This window comes from Chiloscyllium punctatum, chromosome 11 (genome assembly GCF_047496795.1).
Source record: "Chiloscyllium punctatum isolate Juve2018m chromosome 11, sChiPun1.3, whole genome shotgun sequence".
Lineage (NCBI taxonomy): Eukaryota > Metazoa > Chordata > Chondrichthyes > Orectolobiformes > Hemiscylliidae > Chiloscyllium > Chiloscyllium punctatum.
This window is the reverse complement of record NC_092749.1, coordinates 10,145,045-10,166,926: the sequence shown is the minus strand read 5'-3', so window position 1 is coordinate 10,166,926 and position 21,882 is coordinate 10,145,045. Positions and strand designations below refer to the sequence as shown.

The window sequence follows — 21,882 nt, the reverse complement described above, 5'->3', positions numbered from 1 at the left end:
ACCAGCCCCAAGTTGTGGTCCATGTAGGTACCAACAACATAGGTAGAAAGAGGGATAGGGATGTAAGGCAGAATTTAAGAGAGAAGAGAAGCTGAGAGCAAGAACAAACAGAGTTGTTTTCTCTGGTTTGTTACTTGGGCCACGTGATAGTGAGGCAAGGAACAGGGAGGGACATCAGCTGAACAGGTGCCTGCAGGGATGGTGCAGGGAGTGTTTCAGGTACATGGATAATTGGAGCTCATTCTGGGGAAGGTGGAACCTCTACAAACAGGACGGTCTTCACTTGAACCAGAGGGGTACTAATATCCTGAGTGGAAAATTTGCTGGTGTTATTCGGGTGGGTTTAAACTCGCTCAGCAGGGGGATGGGAACCTGAGGAGTAGTTGCAGTGCACAGGAGGATAAGAGTAGGGAGGGCATGGACAGGATTTCACAGTTACAGGCAGACAGCAAGCTGGTTTGAAGTGTGTCTACTTCAGCACCAGAAGTATCCGAAATAAGGTAGGTGAGCTTGCAGCATGGATAGGTACCTGGAACTTCGATGTTGTGGCCATTTCGGAGACATGGATAGAGCAGGGTCAAGAATGGATGTTGCAGGTTCCAGGGTTTAGATCTTTCATTAAGAACAGGCAAGGTGGAAAAAGAGGGGGAGGTGTGGCCTTGTTAGTCAAGGATAGTATAATGGTGGCTGAAAGAATGTTTAGGATTAGTCTACTGAGGTAAGAAACAGGAGAGGAGAGGTCACACTGCTAGGAGTTTTTTACAGGCCTCCACAGAGCTCCAGGGATGTGGAGGAGAGGATTGGCAAAATGATTCTGGGTAGGAATGAAAGGAACAGGGTGGTCATTATGGGGGACTTTATCTTCTCCTACATTGACTGGAAATGCTATAACTCTAGTACATCAGATGGATCAGATTTTGTCTAATGTGTACAGGAGGGTTTCCTGACACAGTATGTCAAAGGGTCGACAAGAGGGGAGGCCACACTAGATCTGGTGCTTGGTAATGATTTAGTTATAGGTGAGCACTTTGGACAGAATGAATGCAGTTATGTTTAGTTTAGCGATGGAAAGGGATAGGTACATGTCACAGGTCAAGAGTTATCGATGGGGCAAGGGCAATTATAATGCGATTAGGCAAGACTTTGGTTGCATAGAATGGTGTAGCAAAATGCAGGGGATGGGGACAATCAAAATGTGGAACTGGTTTAAGGAAGAGATATAGAGTGTCTTTGATATATATGTCCCTATCAGGCAGGGAGGACGTGATAAGGTAAGGGAACCGTGGTTTACTACAAAAATTGCATCTCTTGTTAATCGGAAGAAGGAGGCTTATGTGACAATGAGACGAGATGGTTCAGATGAGGCGATAGAGAGTGACAGAGTAGCTAGGAAGGATTTAAAGAGAGAGTTAAGAGCAAAGAGAGGACATGAGCAGTCTTTAGCAAGTAGAATAAAGGAGAACCCTAAAGTTTTCTGTAGATATGTGAGGAATAAAAGGTTGACTAGGGTAGGAATAGGCCAGTCAAAGACAGAAGTGGGAAGTTGTCTGTGGACCCTGTGGAGATCGGAGAGGTGTTAAACGAATATTTCTCATCGCTTTTCACTCAGGGAAAGGAGAATATTGTAGAGGAAAAGAATGAGATATGAGATATTAGACTAGAAAGGATTGAGATTAGTACGGAAGAGGCATAATCAATTCTAGAAGGAGTGAAAGTAGACACATCCCTGGGCCAGCTGGGATTTATCCGAGAATTCTTGGAAGCTAGGGAGGAGATGGCTGGTACCTTTGACTTTGATCTTTGAGTCATCATTGTCTACAGGTTTCGTACCAGAGGACTGGAGGATTGCAAATGATATGCCCTTGTTCAAGAAGGGCAGTAGAGATGACCCAAATAATTATAGATCAGTGAGCGTTACATCTGTTGTAGGAAACGTTTTGGAAAGGATTATAAGAGATGGGATTTATAATGATCTAGCAAGGAATAATTTGATTATAGATAGTCAACATGGTTTCGTCAAGGGCAGGTCGTGTCTCACAAACCTCATTGAGTTTTTGATAAGGTGAACAAGCATGTAGATGAGGGTAGGGCAGTTGACGTGGTATACATGGACTTCAGTAAGACCTTTGATAAGGTTCCACATGGTAGGCTTTGGAGAAAATGCACAGGCAATGGGATTGAGGGTGATTTAGCAATTTGGATTAGAAACTGGCTTTCTGAAAATGGTGGTTGATGGAAAATATTCAGGCTGGAGTCGGGTTACTAGTGGTGTGCCACAAGGATCTGTTTTGGGACCACTGCTGTTTCTCATTTTTATATATGATTTAGATGCAGGCATCGGTGGATGGATTAGTAAATTTGCAAATGACACTAAAGTCGGTGGAGTAGTGGGCAGTGTGGAAGAGTGTTACAGGTTGCAGGGGGACTTGGATAAACTGCAGAATTGGGCTGAGAGGTGGCAAATGGAGTTCAAAGCAGCTAAATGTGAGGTGATGCACTTTGGGATGAATAATAGGAAGGCAGAGTACTGGGTCAATGGAAAGATTCTTGGCAGTGTAGATGTGCAGAGGAATCTTGGAGTCCATGTACATAGATCCCTAAAAGTTGCACCCAGGAGGATAGTGCTGTTAAGAAGGCATACAGTGTGATAGGTTTCATTCGTAGAGGGATTGAGTTCTGGAGCCGCAATACCATGCTACAACTATACAAAACGCTGGTGCGGCCACACTTGGAATATTGTGTACAGTTCTGGTCACCCCATTATAGGAAGGATGTGGAAGCATTGAAAAAGACGCAGAGGAGATTTACCAGGATGTTGCCTGGTCTGGAGGGAAGGTCTTATGAGGAAAGGCTGAGAGACTTGGGTCTGTTCTCATTGGAAAGAAGAAGGCTAAGGGAGGATTTGAGAGAGAAATACAAGATGACTACAGGATTAGATAGGGTAGACAGTGAAAGTCTTTTTTCTAGGATCATGACGTCACCTTGTACAAGGGGCATAGCTACCAATTGAGAGGTGATAGATTCAAGACAGATGTCAGAGGCAAGTTCTTTGCTCAGAGAGTGGTAAGAGCATGGAATGCCTGCCTGCCAATGTAGTTAGATCAGCCACATTAGGGAGATTTAAACAATCCTTAGATAAACACATGGATGATGATGGGCTAGTGAAGGAGGATGGGCTGAGATTAGTTCACAGGTCGGCGCAACATTGAGGGCTGAAGGGCCTGTTCTGCGCTGTATTGTTCTATGTTCTACCCTGGGAAAATGACTCCGACTATCCATTCTATCCATGCCTCTCATAATTTTGTAAACTTCTATCCGGTCACTCCCTCAGCCTCCTATGTACAAGTGAAAACCAACAAAGTTTGTCTAACCCCTCCTCATAATATCCTCCAAAATAGACAACATCCGCTTAACCCCTCTCCAAAGCCTTCCTATCTTTCTGGTAATGTAGCAAACACAGGTGTAGACAATATTCAAAATGTGGCCTAACTAACATTTTATACTCTGTGCCCCAACCAATGAAAACAAGCAAGCCACTTGCAAAGAAATGTGGGTCTGTATGCCTAGATCGCTTTATATATTGATGCTACTAAGGGTTCTGCTATTTACTTCCCTCCTGCATTACTCCTTCCAAAATGCACCACCTCACCTTTGTGCCTCAGGGCAGCATGGTAGCACAGTGGTCAGCACCGCTGCTGCACAGCACCAGCACCTGGTTTGATTCCACCCTCAGGTAAGTGTCTGTGTGGAGTTTGCACATTCTCCTTGTATTTGTGCGGGTTTCCTTTGGGTCTTTCAGTTTCCTCCCACAGTCCAAAGATGTGCCGGTTAGATGGATTGGCCATGCTAAATTGCCCATGGGGGCAGGCTAGGTGGATTAGCTATGGGAAATGCAGAGTTACAGGGATAGGGTGGAGTGCTCTTTGGATGGTCGGTGTGAACTCAAAGGGCCGAATGGTCTGCTTCCACACTGTAGGGATTCTATGGGATTTGTATGGATTAACACCATTTGCCATTTCTCCATCCAAGTCTGCTGCCTATGTGTATCTTCTGGCAATCCTATCCACAGCTCCCCCAATCTTTGTGTTATCCACAATCGTACTAATCAGACTACCTACATTCTCCTCCAGATCATTTATATATATGACAAACAGCAAGGTTCCCAGCACCAATCTGTGCACTGGTCACAAATCTCTAGTCAGACAAAACACCCTTGCACTGCTACTCTCTGTCTTCTATGACCATGTTTTGATGAAACAAATAGGAAGAATCTCTCCCTAATGGTTTGGTAACTAGGGGCCTGAGTTTCAGTTCAGCAACAAAACAGTGGGAAACAGTGGGGAGGAATGAGAAAAATGTATTAATCCAATTATAAAGGATTATTATCTGACAATCACTCCGCACAAGGAGAAGGGGATGACACTCAATAATATCTAAGGGTTGCACAACCAATATTAACTTCTAAAAGGGAGTGGGCAAATGTATGAAAATGAAGAACTGGCAGTAGTGTGAGAGAAAGGGACAGGATGCCACTGGCATGACAGACCAAATGGTCATAGAGTCATAAAGTCCTACAGCACAGAGACAGGCCCTTTAGCCCAAACTGGTCCATGCCGACCCAAACGTCCATCCACACTAACTCCATTTCCCTGCACTTGGCCCACAGCCTTCTAATCCTTTCCTATCCATGTATTTGTCCAAATGCCTTTTAAATGTTGTTAATGTACCCACCTCAACCACTTCCACTGGCAGCTCATTCCATATGCGTACCACCCTCTGAGTAAAAATGTTGCCCCTCAGGTTCCCTTTTATTCTTTCCCCTCTAACCTTAAACTGATGCTCTCTAGTCCTCAGTTCCCCAACCCTGGGAAAAAGACTGAGTGCATTCACCTTATCCATGCCTCTCATGATCTTATACACTTCTATAACATCCCCCCTCGGTCTCCGATGCTCTAAAGAAAAATATTCTAGCTTGTCCAACCTCTCCCTATAACTCAGAACGTTGACTCCTGGCAACATCCTTGTAAATTTCTTCTTTACTCTTTCCAGTTTAATTACATCTTTCCTATCGCAAGGTGACCAAAACTGAACACAATGCTCCAAGCGCGGCCTCAGCAATGTCCTATACAACTGCAACATAACTTCCTAACTTCTATACTCAATGCCTTGACTGATGTCAAAGAATTAGCTGATTCTCTCATGTCCCAAATGAATTACGTTTTGGTCACTGTTTGCAATGCTGCATATAAAAGGCTGTACACCCCTTGGGAATTATTGTGTATTATTCCTTTCAAGTCGTGTACCTTCCTGATTGGAACTATATCACTGTAACTTCATGATAACGGCATCAAAATTGTAAAACTCCTCCCTCACGGTGTTAAGGGTGCACCAACACCACACGGACTGCAATAGTTCAATAATGCAGCTCGCCACTATATTCAATGCATACAGTCTGGTCACCACATGACCAGAAGGATGTGGATGCTTTGGAGAGGGTACAGAAAAGGTTTACCACAATGTTGCCTGATATGGGGGATGCTAGCCATGAAGAAATGTTGAAAAGACTGGGTTTATTTTCACTGGAATGCAAGAGCATGAGGGGTGACCTGATAGAAGTTTATAAGATTGTGAATGACAAGGGTTGAGTGGAAAATATGAGGCGTTTTCCCATGGTGGAGAGGTCAATTACTGGGAAACACAGGTTCAAGATGTGCGGGGGTGGGGATGAGGGTGTTTAAAAGAGATGTGCAAGACAAGTTTTTCACACAAAAGGGTGGTAAGTGCCTGGAACATGTTGCCAGAGGTGGTAGTGGAAGCAGACACAATAGCAGATGAATAACAGATAGGAAGGGAATAGAGGGATACAGATCCCTTGTAAGTGAAGACAGTTGAAGTATGGAAGGGCAAAATGTGTTGGAACAGGCTTGGAGGGCCAAAGGGCCTGTACCTGAGTTGTATTGTTCTTTGTTTTTTGTTCTGCAGTGCAATGAGGGATGAGCAATAAATTCTGGTCAAACCAGCGATGTCAACATCCCATAAAAGAATTATTTTCATGATGCTACTGGAATTGCCATACTGTCACTGAGTAACCCCTTCTCCAACAATATAGGAACAGGAATAGGCCATTCAGCCCCTTGAACCTGTTCTGCCATTTAATGGCTGATCGGCGGCCTAATTCCAAATACCTGCCTTTAGCCCATATCCCCTGATACCTTCATACGTTAGCACCTTATGTTAAGAACTGTACTTTTGCTGATGGCAATTGTGTTCCTATTGGACCTCCACCATCTGTGGCCTTTTGTGGACAACTTCCAAAGTTCTAGTACCTCTTTCTGTGAAAAAGTGATTTCTCACCTAAACACTTACAGTCTAGCTCAATGTTACTGGATCTCACCACTAGAAGAAACAGTGACTGCATTTCAAGCCTTCAAACTCGATCAAATCAGCCTTCAAATTGCCAGTCATAAAATCCCTACAGTGTGGAAGCAGGCTATTCAGCCCATTGAGTCCACACCAACCCTCTGAAGAGCATCTCACCTAGACTCACCCCTCCGACACTATCCCCATAACCCCATATTTACCATGGCTAATCTGCCTAGTCTGCACAACCCAGGACACTATAGGCAATTCAGCATGGCCAATCACTTAACCTGCACGTCTTAAGACTGTGGGTGGAAACTGCAGCAGCCAAGGGAAACCCATGCAGACACAGGGAGAACGTACAAACTTCACACAGCCCAGTGGAATCAAATCCAGGTCCCTTGTGCTGTGAGGCACAAAGACTGTCACAGATCTCTGTAATGGCTCAGTGAGGAGAGTGATGGTTAGCCCCTTGCTGTTAAACTCTGTACAACAATCCTTAGTGCATGGGTGCCTGCAAAAGCAGTGTTCCACACACCCCCTTAACATCCTGTCAGCATTAGAGTTGGGGGAGTTTGGGGAAAAGAGCAGAGGTCAAATTATGAGCCTCATTTAAGCAAATCTTTGACTCTTATTGAGAAACTGGACAAATTAAATTTGGATAAAATAAACTGGAGAAACATAGAATTAAAGATGAAGACATACAGGTCACAGGCAGTTAGTGATGATGTTCCTCAATTGTTAATCCAGGAACATGGAATACTATCCCTGACCCACTGTGAGCATTTTGAGAGTTTAAACTGTTTGAATAAAAAGCTGGACCCCCTCTAAATTACTAGTAGGTTAAAACCCAAATAGTTGATCTGCTGCCCTGATCTGGCCTATATGTGACTCCAGCCCCTTTCAAAGGTAATGGACTCTTAACTCGCATCAGGAGTGGCATTGTCAATCATTCAGCTCTAAAAATGGCCAAAAAATGCCATCTTTCCAAATAAATACCAGCGAGTCTAGGGGGAGATGTTGGCAGAGTGATCCAGACCCCCAGAATAACGGTCTGGTGACATAGGTTTGAATCCTACGGTGGCAGATGGTGAAATTTAAATTCAATGAAATAAATATCTGGCTAAGAGCAAACATAAAGCTACACGAAGACAGAAATAGATAGGTCTTGATGAACAAAGAACAAAGAACAAAGAAAATTTACAGCCCAGGAGCAGGCCCTTCGGCCCTCCAAGCCTGAGCCAATCCAAATGTACTGTCTAAACCTATCAGTCAATTCCTAAGCATCTGTATCCCTCTGCTCCCCACCTACTCATGCATCTGTCCCGACGCATCTTAAATGAATCTACCGTGCCTGCCTCTACCACCTCTGCTGGCAAATGCCCACCACCTTCTGTGTAAAGTACTTGCTGCGTGTATCCCCCTTAAACTTTCCACCTCTCACCTTGAAAGCATGACCTCTTGTTATTGAATCCTTCAACCTGGGAAAAAGCTTGTCTCTATCCACCCTGTCTATACCCTTCATGATTTTGTAAATCTCAATCAGGTGCCCCCTCAATCTCCTTTTTTCTAATGAAAATAAACCTAACCTACTCAACCTTTCTTCATAGCTAGCACCTTCCATACCAGGCAACATCCTTGTAAACCTTCTCTGCACCCTCTCCAAAGCGTCCATATCCTTTTAGTAATGTGGCGACCAGAATCATACACAGTATTCTAAATGCGGCCGAACCAATGTCTTGTACAATTTTAACATGACTTGCCAGCTCTTATACTCAATACCCTGTCCAATGAAGCAAGCATACTATATGCCTTCTTGACCACTCTATCCACCTGTGCAGCAACCTTCAGGGTACAATGGACCTGCACTCCCAGATCACTCTGCCCATCAACTTTTCCCAAGGCTTTTCCATTCATTGTATAATTCGCTCTAGAATTAGACTTGCCTAAATGCATCACCTCACATTTATCTGTATTGAAAACCATCTGCCACTTTTCTGCCCAACTCTCCAGTCTATCTGTATTCTCCTGTATTCTCTGACAGTCCCTTATGCTTTCTGCTACTCCACCAAACTTTGTGTCATCTGCAAACTTGCTGTTCATACCAACAGTGCCCTCTTCCAGATCATTTATGCATATTACAAACAACAGTTACCCCAACAGAACACCACTGGTCACCTTTCTCCATTTCGAGAAACTCCCTTCAACTACTACTTTCTGTCTCCTGTTGCTCAACCAGTTCTTTATCTACCTAGCTAGAATACCCTGCACACCATGTGACTTCACTTTCTCCATTAGGCTATAATGGGGAACCTTATCAAATGTCTTACTAAAGTCCATGTATATGACATCAACAGCTCTTCCTTCAACTAACAACTTGGTCACTTCTTCGAAGAACTGTATTAAGTTGGTAAGGCACGATCTCCCCCCAACAAAACCATGTTGTCTATCACTGATAAGCTCATTATTTTCTAAATATGAATAGATCCTATCCCTCAGTATCCTCTCCAGCAACTTCCCCACCACCGACGTCAGGCTGACTGGTCTGTAGTTACCCAGAGTATCCCTACTACCCTTCTTGTACAGGGGGACAACATGAGCAACCTCCCAGTCGTCCAGCACCTCACCTGTATTTAAGGATGCCACAAAGATATCTGTCAGCCTCTCAGCTATTTCCTCTCTTGCCTCCCGCAGCAACCTAGGATAGATCCCATCCAGTCCTGCGGATTTGGCCACCTTAATAACCTCTAGCATACCCAACACATCTTCCCTCCTTATGCCAACATGATCCAGACTAATCAAGCTTCTATCTCTCATCTGAAGATTCATCATGTTCCTCTCCTCAGTGAACACTGATACAAAATAATCATTCAGAATCTCACCCATTCTCTCAGGTTCGGTCCACAGCCTTCCTTCATTATCTTTTAGTGGACCAATCCTTTCTCTAGTTACTCACTTGCTTCTTATGTAAAAATAAAATGCTTTGGGATTTTCCTTAATTCTGCTCGCTAAAGCTATTTCGTGGCCCATTTTAACCCGCTTGATTCCTTGTTTAAGACTTGTCCTACTCTTCCGATATTCCTCCAGGGCCCGTTCTGTTCTTATCTGCCAAGCCCTTATGTACGCTTCCCTTTTCCTCTTGGCTAGTCGTACAATTTCTCCTGTCATCCACGGTTCACGAATCTTGCCCTTCCTATCCTTTGCCTTCAACAGGACATGCCTATCCTGCACTGCCATTAACCTATCTTTGAAAGCCTCCCACATCTCAAATGTGGATTTCCTTTCAAATAGCTGTGTCCAATCCACATTTCCCAGCTCCTGCCTAATTTTGATATAATTGACCTTGGCCCAGTTTAGTACTCTTCCCTTAGGGCCACTCTCTTCTTTATCTACAAGTATTCTAAAACTTACAGAATTGTGGTCACTGTTCCCAAAGAAATCCCCAACTGCAACTTCTACCACTTGTCCTAGCTCGTTCCACAGTACCAGGTCCAATATGGATCCTTCCCTCGTCGGACGATTGACATATAGAACATAGAACAAGACAGCACAGAACAGGCCCTTCGGCCCACGATGTTGTGCCGAACATTTGTCCTAGCTTAAGCACCTATCCAATTGCCGCTTAAAGGTCACCAATGATTCTGACTCTGCCACTCCCACAGGCAGCGCATTCCATGCCCCCACCACTCTCTGGGTAAAGAACCTACCCCTGACATCCCCCCATACCTTCCACCCTTCACCTTAAATTTATGTCCCCTTGTAACACTCTGTTGTACCCGGGGGAAAAGTCTCTGACTGTCTACTCTATCTATTCCCCTGATCATCTTATAAACCTCTATCAAGTCACCCCTCATCCTTCGCTGTTCCAATGAGAAATGGCCTAGCACTGTCAACCTATCCTCGTACGACCTATTCTCCATTCCAGGCAACATCCTGGTAAATCTCCTCTGCACCCTCTCCAAAGCTTCCACATCTTTCCTAAAATGAGGCGACCAGAACTGCACACAGTACTCCAAATGTGGCCTTACCAAGGTCCTATATAGCTGCAACATCACCTCACGACTCTTGAATTCAATCCCTCTGCTAATGAATGCTAATACACTATAGGCCTTCTTACAAGCTCTATCCACCTGAGTGGCAACTTTCAAAGATCTATGAACATAGACCCCAAGATCCCTCTGCTCCTCCACCTTACTAAGAACCCTACCATTAACCGTGTATTCCACATTCTTATTTGTCCTTCCAAAATGGACAACCTCATACTTGACAGGGTTGAACTCCATCTGCCACTCCTCAGCCCAGCTCTGCATCATATCTAAGCCCCTTTGCAGCCGACAACAGCCCTCCTCACTATCCACAACTCCACCAATTTTCGTATCATCTGCAAAATTACTGACCCACCCTTCGACTCCCTCTTCCAAGTCATTAATAAAAATTACAAACAGCAGAGGACCCAGACTGATCCCTGCGGAACTCCACTTGTAACTGGGCTCCAGGCTGAATATTTACCATCTACCACCACACTCTGACTTCGACCGGTTAGCCAGTTCTCTATCCAACTGGCCAAATTTCCCTCTATCCCATGCCTCCTGACTTTCCGCATAAGCCTACCATGGGGAACCTTATCAAATGCCTTACTAAAATCCATGTACACTACATCCACATGCTTGGTCACCTCCTCAAAGAATTCAATAAGACTCGTAAGGCAAGACCTACCCCTCACAAATCCGTGCTGGCTGTCCCTAATCAAGCACTGTCTTCCCAGATACTCATAAATCCTATCCCTCAGTACCCTTTCCATTACTTTGCCTACCACCGAAGTAAGACTAACTTGCCTGTAATTCCCAGAGTTATCCCTATTCCCTTTTTTGAACAGGGGCACAACATTCGCCACTCTCAAGTCCCCTGGCACCACCCCCATTGACAGTGAAGACAAAAAGATCATTGCCAACCTGTTGCACACACCTATCTCTCTCCATAACCAAGGTGAAAGTCACAGAATTGTGGTCACCATCACCAAAATACTGCTCTAAAAAACTCTCCTGAATGCTTCATACAAATTCTACTCCATCCAGACCGCTGACGCTAAGTGTATCTCAGAGTAAGAGCATCAAGGGTTAATTGAAGTAGGCAGAAGAATGGGGGTTGAGAATCATATCACCTACTTTTGAATGGGTGAGCAGACTCAACAGGCCAAATGCCCCAATTCAGCTCTGATATCTTATGGTCTTCCTGTCAATTGTTTTAAAAATCCCAACCTTTAAGGAAGGAAATCTGCCATCCTTACCTGGCCTGGCCTACATATGACTCCAGATCCACTGCAATGTAGTTGACTTTTAACTATCCTCTGGGTAATTAGAGATGGGCAACAAATTAAGAGGGAGATTTAAACAGTCCTTGAATAGTCACATGGATGATGATGGGATAGTGTAGGGGGATGGGCTTAGATTAGTTCACAGGTTGGTGCAACATCGAGGGCTGAAGGGCCTGTTCTGTGCTGTATTGTTCTTTGTTCTATGTTCTAAATTCTGGCCCAGCCAGTAATTCCCACATTCGGTGAATGAATTTTTTAAAAAGGTCACAGAAAATGGTTTAGGAGTGCTCTTCCACAGATTTGAATTTGAAAAGAATGTAGATTGAATCAAATAAAGGGATCACTTTACCATTACCTATTCTCTCTTCAACCCACCCTCCATCTCCCCTTCCACTCCCCCCATCCCCCCACCACCAAACATTATAAGGTCACCTTTTCCCATCCCCACCACATTAATCCCACCAAATATTTGAACTTACCCTTCAGTTGTGCACTATTGAATGGGTAGCAGCAGTATGTTAACAAGGTCTGACAGTCCCTGAAGTTCCTGTCTGCTGCTAAACACAGGGAGGCCCTAATCATTATCGGAACACATTGTACATCACTGTGGAGAGATCAATTCCAACTGGGTCAGCATGAGCTGATGCTTTATCCATCAGTGATCACACTCAGTTTTGCCCTGTCACACCTGTTCCTTCTCTGCCTGTACAACAACTTGCATTCATATACCACCTGTAATATAATAAAGTAAGTCACAGTGCTTCACATGCTTGTGAAATTAAATTAAAATAAAATGACACCAACCAAAGATAAGGGGACCAGGTGACCCGCAAGCTGAGTCAAAGATGTTCTAAGAAGCAATTTAAAGAAGGAGGGATTTGAGATGGGCAAGTTTAAGGACAGAATTCCAGGAAGTTAAAGATGAGGCAACTGAAGATTCACCTGCTTGAGAAAATCATTTAGGAGTGCTCTTCCACAGATTTGATTCCTGAAAGGAATTTAGATTTGAATCAATTAATGGGATCATTTTATCTTTTCTTCTTTTCTCTTCAACCCACCCTCCAACCACCCTCTCCCCTCCAAAGTAATCATTAACATTGTGACTGCTGGAAAGGTTGGAATTGATAGAATGCAGAGCTCTTGGAGGTTTGTTGAGCAGGAGGAGGTCATAGTGATAACAAGGAGCTCCCAATCATTCAGTGCCTCACTCACCATAAATATTCTGTCACAAATACAAACACAGATTGCATACACAACTTTGCACATTAATACATTTACTCTTACTCAGAATACATTGTTGCTCACAGATCCATTATTTATTCATTTATTACCATGTAGTCACAACAGACACAGTCACACCAATGGACGGTGGACACACATACACACACACAAACCGGCAGATCGGTTCAGAGGGAGACGAGTAAGAATGGCTGAAGAGAGCAGAGAAAGTAAGATACGGAATGTGAATCTATGGGAAATGGGATAGAGAACACATTGGAAATATTTTTCACATGTCAGAAAACTGCAACATAGATTGATTGGGCTGAATAGCCTGACTCTAATTCCAAATTTCCATCCAATTCTCTCTAAAATGGTTAAATGGAAGAGAGAGAAATATTACTTAAAGATATGAACACTTGTCAAGCAGTAGTTTGTTGGAAACTCAAAACAGGCAGGTATGAATACTTTAGATTTCACCAGGTCTACATTTGGCATCTTACTGACTATTCTGTCTCTCATTTAGACATATATACCATCTACCTTACGCACACATGTTTAAAATGAAGAACTTATATTTATGTCATTTTTCTCACAACCTCGGGGCATCACAGTGCAATTTACAGACAATGAAAAACTTTTGAAATGTAATAGGAACACAACAAACAATCTGCACACAGCAAGCTCCATAAAGAGCAATGAGCCAGATCTCCTATTTAAATTTTAGATGATGTTGGTTCAAGAACAATTGTCAGCCTAGACAGCAGACAGGCTTTTCTTCAAATACTGGCCTGGGATCATTTACTGCCAAGATGAGGCCTTGAGTAGGCAGCACCTCTGACGTGCCATACTGGACTCAGCATAGACCATGAACTCAAGACTTTGGAGTGAGACTTGAACCTTTAGAGTCAGAGGTGAGTGATCACCATTGTCCACCTTGCCTTGTGTCCTCACTTAAACACACAGAGAAACGCACACACACACACATATACATCTGAGCAGCCACTCAGTTTCATAACCTCTGAAATACACTCAGACATATTCTCGATGAAGGATAATTTAAAAGTGTTTCTTTGGTTCTCTCTTGAGCAGGCAAAACAAAAATTAATCTTATCATAATGCTTCACCTTAGGGAAGGAGGCCATTTGGCCCATCATGCCTCCATCAGCCTTTTACTTGAACAATCCAACACTAACTCCACCAGTTCACACACTTGACATTTCTGTTTGAAATCCCTAGCTTTTCTTTAAAAAGATGCAATAGGTTTTCTCTCAACCACTTCCTGTGTCAGAGTTCCTTGCTGCAGCAGCTCTTTGTGTTAAGCCATTTCTTGCACTCTCTCTCTCCACACTCTCCATTTGACATTGATGTTTTAAATCAACGCTCACTTGTCATGGTCTGCCTAATCAGAGGAAATAATCTTCCCTTATTCGAGAACAAAACCTTTAATTATTAAAAAATCTTTCCTGTTCCAGTAAAAATGTTTTCAGTATCTGGAAACTCTCCTCACCTTCATAGCCCAGGGAATGAATCTACACTGTCGCTTTATGTTCTTCAATCAATGAGCAGCACAAAACTGTCACTCGCTGTATAACTCCAGCTCAAGGCAGGCTTTGTACCATTGACCCGCTGCTCTCTGCTCTCAATTATAAAACTCCATGCAGAGACAAGGAGCAACTGCAAAAGCGTTTCCTGTTAGCGCAGACACCTATACCTATTGATCGGCCAGCAGCCCTCAACACCAGAGGATGCCATCATTAGCACTAACCACAATGGGTCCAGCACTGTAGGCAAATTCTGGAAAATTGTCCGTCACAGCAGCAACATGGAAGTCTGACCTTCTCACTAACAATAACTTTTTGAATAGAGGCTTGCATGCTGACAATCTACAGAAAGGTCTGGCTGAACAAGTATGGTACGTTACCTTGACTGCCAGCACTAACGATCTCATGCGGGAAAATATAGGGCAATGCCCCAGTAAACTCCAGCCGAGCACAGCTCTGCCTGGGTGAGTTGTTGCCTTCCTCAGCGTGACCTGTGAATTGAGCAGGTCAGAGCCCTGTTCCTGCCCAAAGGCTGGGAAGTCACGTACAGGCCCAGCTGTTGGGTGGATTGATCTCATCCAACACAGCCTCCAGAGCATCACTTGGTCTCTTAGGTCTCACTCTGACAGGAATGTAAAGCAACAAGGTTTCACAGGACAGAAGGCTGCCCTCTTTAACTGTTAAGTGGCAACTGACTGGATGAGAGCCAGATTTGTGCACAGTTGGTTTACTGACAGACGAAAAAAAAATCTGGCAAAGCATTTCAAAACCAAAATTAGATTTTTCTTGTAGTGATCTTTAAAGAGTGAAGTAAAAGATGACAAAAACATTACACACAAACACATAAACGCAATGATCCCTGACTAACACATCCAAGAACTGTTGTAATTCAAGAAGGTAGCTCACCAATGTCTTCTCAAGTGCAATTGTGGAAGGGCAATAAGTGCTGGCCAAGCCATTTATGTCCAAATCCTATGTAAGAGTGAAAAAAAAGTCCTCACTCTCTCATACATGCACACACGTTGATTTTGAGAACTATAATTAATGTCAGTTGCATTAGGATTGGACAGTGTTTCTGATACAGGAGCAGCTTCACATGAGCCTCAAGGTCTAATTCCACATCCATGGAATCCATACAGGCCTTCAGTCCAAAGAGTGAACATCAATCCTCCGAAGAGCATCCCCCCCAAACCCATCTCCCTACTCTATCTTGTAACCGTGCATTTCCGATGGCTAATGCACCTAACGTGTACATCCCTGAACACTATGGACAATTTAGCATGGCCAATCCACCAAACCTGCGCATCTTTGGACTGTGGGAGGAAACTGAGCACCCGGCAGAAACCCACACAGACACAAGGAGAATGTGCAGACTCCACACAATCAGTCGCCCAAGGGTGAAATCGAATCCGGGTCCCTGTCGCCATGAGGCAGCAGTGCTAACCACTGAGCCACTGTGCCGCCCTAAGTCTTTTAACTTTCCTTCAGCTTGAGGAGAATAGAGGGAAAACAGGAGTGCAAAAAGGGGATATGACATAGTCTTAACAGATAAGGTTAAGGAGAATCCAAAGAGATTCCATAAGTATATTAAGGACAAAAGAGTAACTAGGGAGAGAATAGGGCCCCTTAAAGATAAACAAGGCCTTCAAACCACAGGAGATGGGTGAGATCCTAAACAAATTTTTCACGTCAGTACTTTTTTTCCTGAAATTCTCTCCCTAAGGGCATTGTGGGTCCCTTAGGACTGTAGCAGTTCAAGAAGGCAGCTCATCACCACCTTCTCAAGGGGAAACTAGGGGTGGGCAAGAAATGCCAGCCAGCCAGCAATACCCACATCCCATAAATGAATTTTAAAAATATATTTACCGTGGAGAAAAACATAGGAACTTGGAAATACAAATGATGATGTCTTGAGGAGGGGCTGGTGGTCTTAAAATACAGAAAGGGAGATAAACCATGGGACTTGACCAAGTTAGCCCTGGACTTTATGGGAAGCTAAAGAAAAAATTGTGGGACCCTTAACAGAAATATTTGTATCATTGACAGCCATGGTAGGTGCTGGAAGACTACAGGGTGGCTAATGTTGTGCCTTTATTTAAGTAATGGCTGCAAAGAAACACCAGGGAACTACAAACTGGCAAGCCTGACATCAGTGGTGGGTAAGTTATTGGAGGAAATTCTGGGAGACAGGATCTACATACATTTGGAAGTCAAGGACTGATTAGGGATAGTCAACATGGCTTTGTGTATGGAACATCATGTCTCGCAAACTTGATTGAGTTTTTTTGAAGAGGTTACCAAGAAGATAGTTGAAGGCAGAGTGGTAGGCATTGTCTACGTGGACTTTAGCAAGGTCTTGGACAGAGTTCCATATGCTAGACTAGTTAGTAAGGTTAGATCACATGGGATCCAGGGAGAGCTCATCAATTTGATACAAAATTAGCTTGACAGTAGGAGTCAGAGGATGGTGGAAAAGGGTTGATGTTCAGACTGGAGGCCTGTTACCAGCAGTATGTTACAAGGATCAGTGCTGGATTCACTGTCATTTGTCATTTATAAAAACAAAGAACAAAGAAAATTTACAGCCCAGGAGCAGGCCCTTCGGCCCTCCAAGCCTGAGCCGATCCAAATGTACTGTCTAAACCTATCAGTCAATTCCTAAGCAACTGTATCCCTCTGCTCCCCACCTACTCATACATCTGTCCAGACGCACCTTAAATGAATCTACCGTGCCTGCCTCTACCACCTCGGCTGGCAACGTGTTCCAAATGCCCACCACCCTCTGTGTGAAGTACTTGCCACGTGTATCCCCCTTAAACTTTCCAGATCTCTTGAAAGCATGACCTCTCGTTATTGAATCCTTCACTGGGAAAAAGCTTGTCTCTATCCACCCTGTCTATACCCTTCATGATTTTGTAAATCTCAATCAGGACTCCCTCAATCTCCTTTTTTCTAATGAAAATAAACCTAACCTACTCAACCCTTCTTCATAGCTAGCACCTTCCATACCAGGCAACATCCTCGTAAACCTTTTCTGCACCCTCTCCAAAGCGTCCACATCTTTTTGGTAATGTAGCGACCAGAAGTGTACACAGTATTTTAAATGCGGCTGAAACAATGTCTTGTACAATTTTAACATGACTTGACAGCTCTTGTACTCAATACCTGGTCCAATGAGGGCATGCATACTATATGCCTTCTTGACCACTCTATCCACCTGTGCAGCAACCTTCAGGGTACAATGGACCTGCACTCCCAGATCTCTCTGCCCATCAACTTTTCCCAAGGCTCTTCCGTTCATTGTATAATTCACTCTATAATTAGACTTGCCTAAATGCATCACCTCACATTTGTCTGGATTGAAAACCATCTGCCACTTTTCCGGCCAACTCTCCAGTCTATCTATATCCTCCTGTATTCTCTGACAGTCCCTTATGCTTTCTGCTACTCCACCAATCTTCGTGTCATCTGCAAACTTACTGATCATACCAACAGTGCCCTCTTCCAGATCATTTAGGTATATTACAAACAACAGTGGCCCCAATACTGAACCCTGTGGAACACCACTGGTCACCTTTCTCCATTTCAAGAAACTCCCTTCAACTACTACTCTCTGTCTCCTGTTGCTCAACCAGTTCTTTATCTAGCTATCTGGAACACCCTGCACACCATGTGACTTCACTTTCTCCATTAGTCTACCATGGGGAACCTTATCAAATGTCTTACTAAAGTCCATGTATATGACATCAACAGCCCTTCCTTCATCTATCAACTTGGTCACTTCCTCGAAGAACTCTATTAAGTTGGTAAGGCCAAATCTCCCCTGCACAAAACCATGTTGCCTATAAGCCCATTCTTTTCTAAATTTAAATAGATCCTATCCCTCAGTACCTTCTCCAGCAACTTTCTCACCACCGATGTGATTTGGATGAGAAAATAGGAAGCATTGTTATAACTTCTGATGACACTAAAATTGGTCGTATAGTGGACATTGAAGAAGGTTATCTAAGAGTACAATGGGACCTTGCTCAACTGAGATTCAGACTTTTAGCTCTGGGCAGCAACCACCCAACCTGGAGTCTTGAGTTTGTGCAGTTTCCCAGTCAGAAACAATTTGGTTGGAAATCTTCTTAGTTGTTAACAAATAAAAAAGTTTTGAATTGTGAAAAGTTCATACAGTCATAGAGTCAAAGAGATGTACAGCACAGAAACAGACCCTTCGGTCCACTCATCCATGCCTACCAGATATTCCAGTGGGCTGAGCAATGGTAGATGGAGTTTAATTTAGATAATTGCGAGATGCTGCATTTTGATAAGACAAACCAAAGCAGGACTTACACAATTAATGGGAGGGTCCTGGGGCATGTTGTTGAACAGAGAGACTTAGGGGTGCAGGTGCACAGTTCTTCGAAAGTGGTGTTACAGGTAGGACGGGTGTTGAGGAAGGCGTTTTTCATGTTAGCCTTCATCAGTCAGAGCACTGAGTACAGGAGTCGGATGTCATGTTATGGCTGAACAAGACATCGTTAAGGTCGCATTTGGAAAACTGCTTACAATTCTGGGCAAATTGCTAATAGGAAGGATGTTATTAAACTGAAAAGAGTGCAAAAAAATTTCTGAAGTTGTTGTCGAGACTGGAAGGTTTGAGTTATAAGGATAGGCTGGATAGGCTAGGACTTTATTCACTGGAACACAGGAGGCTGAGGGGTGCCTAATAAAGTTTAATGAAATCATGAGAGTCATAGAGTCATAGAAATGTACAGCATGGAAACAGACCCTTCGGTCAAACCTGTCCACACCGACCAGGCATGGACAAACTGAATAATCAGGATCTTTTTCCCAGGAAGTCCAAAACTGGTGAGAGGGGAAAGATTTAAAAAGGACCTAAGCGGCAACATTTTTTCCACAAAGGGTGGTTTGTACATGGAATGAGCTGCCAAAGGAAGTGGTAGAGGTGAGTACAATTACAACATTTAAAAGACATTCGGACAGGTACATGGAGAGGAAAGGTTTAGAAGGATATGGGCCAAATGCAGGCAAATTGGACCAGTTCAGTTTAGGATATCCAGTAGGCATTGAGAAGTTGGGCCAAAGGGTCTGTTTCCATGCTGTATAACTCTATGGCTCTACGGCTCATGCTTAAAGCCAAGGCCTGGGAGTCCCTCACTATCAGGCCTCAACAGTCACTGTGAAATGCAAATCATTGCCTAGTCTGATCTGCAGAAACAACTTTCTGCTTTGCAACTTCTTCTCTTTCCCTACCCAATGAACAATCTGTTTTGTTGCTGGACTTTGATGGTCACTGCTCAGGTCTCTGAGAGCGCAATGGCAGAGTAGACCTAGGGGTTCATCTTCTGGTGCTGACTAATTTCTACACTAGGTCCGAGACTGGAAGTGAGTGTTCCACTGATGCAGCCAAGGTTTTTATTGTCTGTTTTAGGTTCTGAGTGTGGAGCCAACATGCAGTCACCATACTGGGGTTATGAAATGCCATGGGTTGGTTCTTTGTGCCACAAAAACGAACATAACGTGATCCAATTCCTAGCATGAAATATGTTCTCTACTCCAACTCAAATTCTTACGTTCTTCCCTCACAACCATTGTCTGTTGAGATACTGGTCCTGACTGCAAATTGCAGCATAAAATAAGACTGTTTAGCCTAATGTACCTGCACACACTAACACTTTTAACTGGAACTGTTGACTCCAATCCAGCTTCCCTGTCATATCGCTAGATCCTTGTATGTTCCTAAGTATTGATTGTTTTTCTTTCCATTCTCAAGAGACAGTCAGAGGAGAATGTTCCTCACAGCTTGAAAGCAAGCTGGTGGCTACATGGAAGAGAAGCTTGTTGAAATCTTATTCTAGGGGTTTGAGCATGTCATCAAAGCTGACTTTCTAATGGAGAACTGCAGTGATACTGCACTGTCAGAGGTGATGTCTTGCAAATGAGATGTTAAACTAAAAACCTCATCTGCCCTCTCAGGTGGATGCAAAAAGTCCTATGTCATAATATGAGGAGCAGGCTCATTCCTCATCCAAAGTCTAGTTCTCAAGCAATATCACAAACAGATTACCTGGTCACTTCCCAAATCAGTGTTTGTGGGAGCACTGATTGTTGCTATGTTTCTTGTGTTACATCAATGATTATATTAAAAATGCAGTACATTCTGAGGTGATGAGGTTGCAAAGAAATGATGTCTGATTTGATTCTTGGATGACGAGCTCTGGGTTTAAGGTTGTGTCTCCTGTTGTGCACACCACAACCAAAGGAAATTGTTTCTTGATGTCTGCCCTGTCAAGTCCTTTCATCATTTCAAACAAATCACCTCTTAATCTTAACAACTCAAAGGAATTCAAACTCCTAGTTTGTAAGCTTTTAAGGCCCATATTATTAGGACATGAAGAGATGACAGTAGGGATACAAGTCTAATGGGCAAGATCCAGTAGGTTGGTCACTCTGTTACCTGGATTAGTGGTGCTGGAAGAGCACAGCAGTTCAGGCAGCATCCAACGAGCAGCGAAATTGACGTTTCGAGCAAAAGCCCTTCATCAGGAATAAAGGCAGTGAGCCTAAAGCATGGAGAGATAAGCTAGAGGAGGGTGGGGGTGGGGAGAGAGTAGCATAGAGTACAATAGAGGAGGCGCCCAGTCTCCCCAATGTAGAGGAAACCACATCGGGAGCAACGGATACAATAAATGATATTGGTGGATGTGGAAACTTTGATGGATGTGGAAGGCTCCTTTAGGGCCTTGGATAGAGGTGAGGGAGGAGGTGTGGGCACAGGTTTTACAGTTCCTGCGGTGGCAGGGGAAAGTGCCAGAATGGGAGGGTGGGTCGTAGAGGGGTGTGGACCTGACCAGGTAGTCACGGAGGGAACGGTAGGGAACATCTCCGAGTCCGTTGCTCCCGATGTGGTCTCCTCTACATTGGGGAGACTGGGCGCCTCCTAGCAGAGCGCTTTAGGGAACATCTCCGAGACACCCGCACCAATCAACCAAACCGCCCCGTGGCCCAACATTTCAACTCCCCCTCCCACTCTGCCGAGGACAGGGAGGTCCTGGGCCTCCTTCACTGCCGCTCCCTCACCACCAGACGCCTGGAGGAAGAACGCCTCATCTTCCGCCTCGGAACACTTCAACCCCAGGACATCAATGTGGACTTCAACAGCTTCCTCATTTGCCCTTCCCCCACCTCATCCTAGTTTCAAACTTCCAGCTCAGTTACTGTCTCCTTGACTTGTCCGACCTGCCTATCTTCTTTTCCACCTATCCACTCCACCCTCTCCTCCTTGACCTATCACCTTCATCTCCTCCCCCACTCACCCATTGTACTCTATGCTACTCTCTCCCCACCCCCACCCTCCTCTAGCTTATCTCTCCATGCTTTAGGCTCACTGCCTTTATTCCTGATGAAGGGCTTTTGCCCGAAACGTCGATTTCGCTG

General features: G+C 44.1%; 1 protein-coding gene across 4 annotated transcripts in view; it reads right to left on the bottom strand.

Annotated features, from left to right (window-relative positions):
• Window positions 1–21,882, bottom strand: part of LOC140482725 (regulator of G-protein signaling 17-like) — a 108,064-nt gene that overhangs the window by 46,887 nt on the left and 39,295 nt on the right. Inside the window, exon 1 of one of the 4 annotated variants that reach the window (XM_072580281.1) lies at window positions 14,817–14,905. The exons of the other annotated variants lie outside the window; for them this stretch is intronic. Coding sequence (XP_072436382.1) covers window positions 14,817–14,843 — 27 coding nt within the window. The 5' untranslated portion in view covers window positions 14,844–14,905. Of the gene's footprint in view, window positions 1–14,816; window positions 14,906–21,882 lie in introns of those variants that run through there. 4 annotated transcript variants of the gene reach the window in all.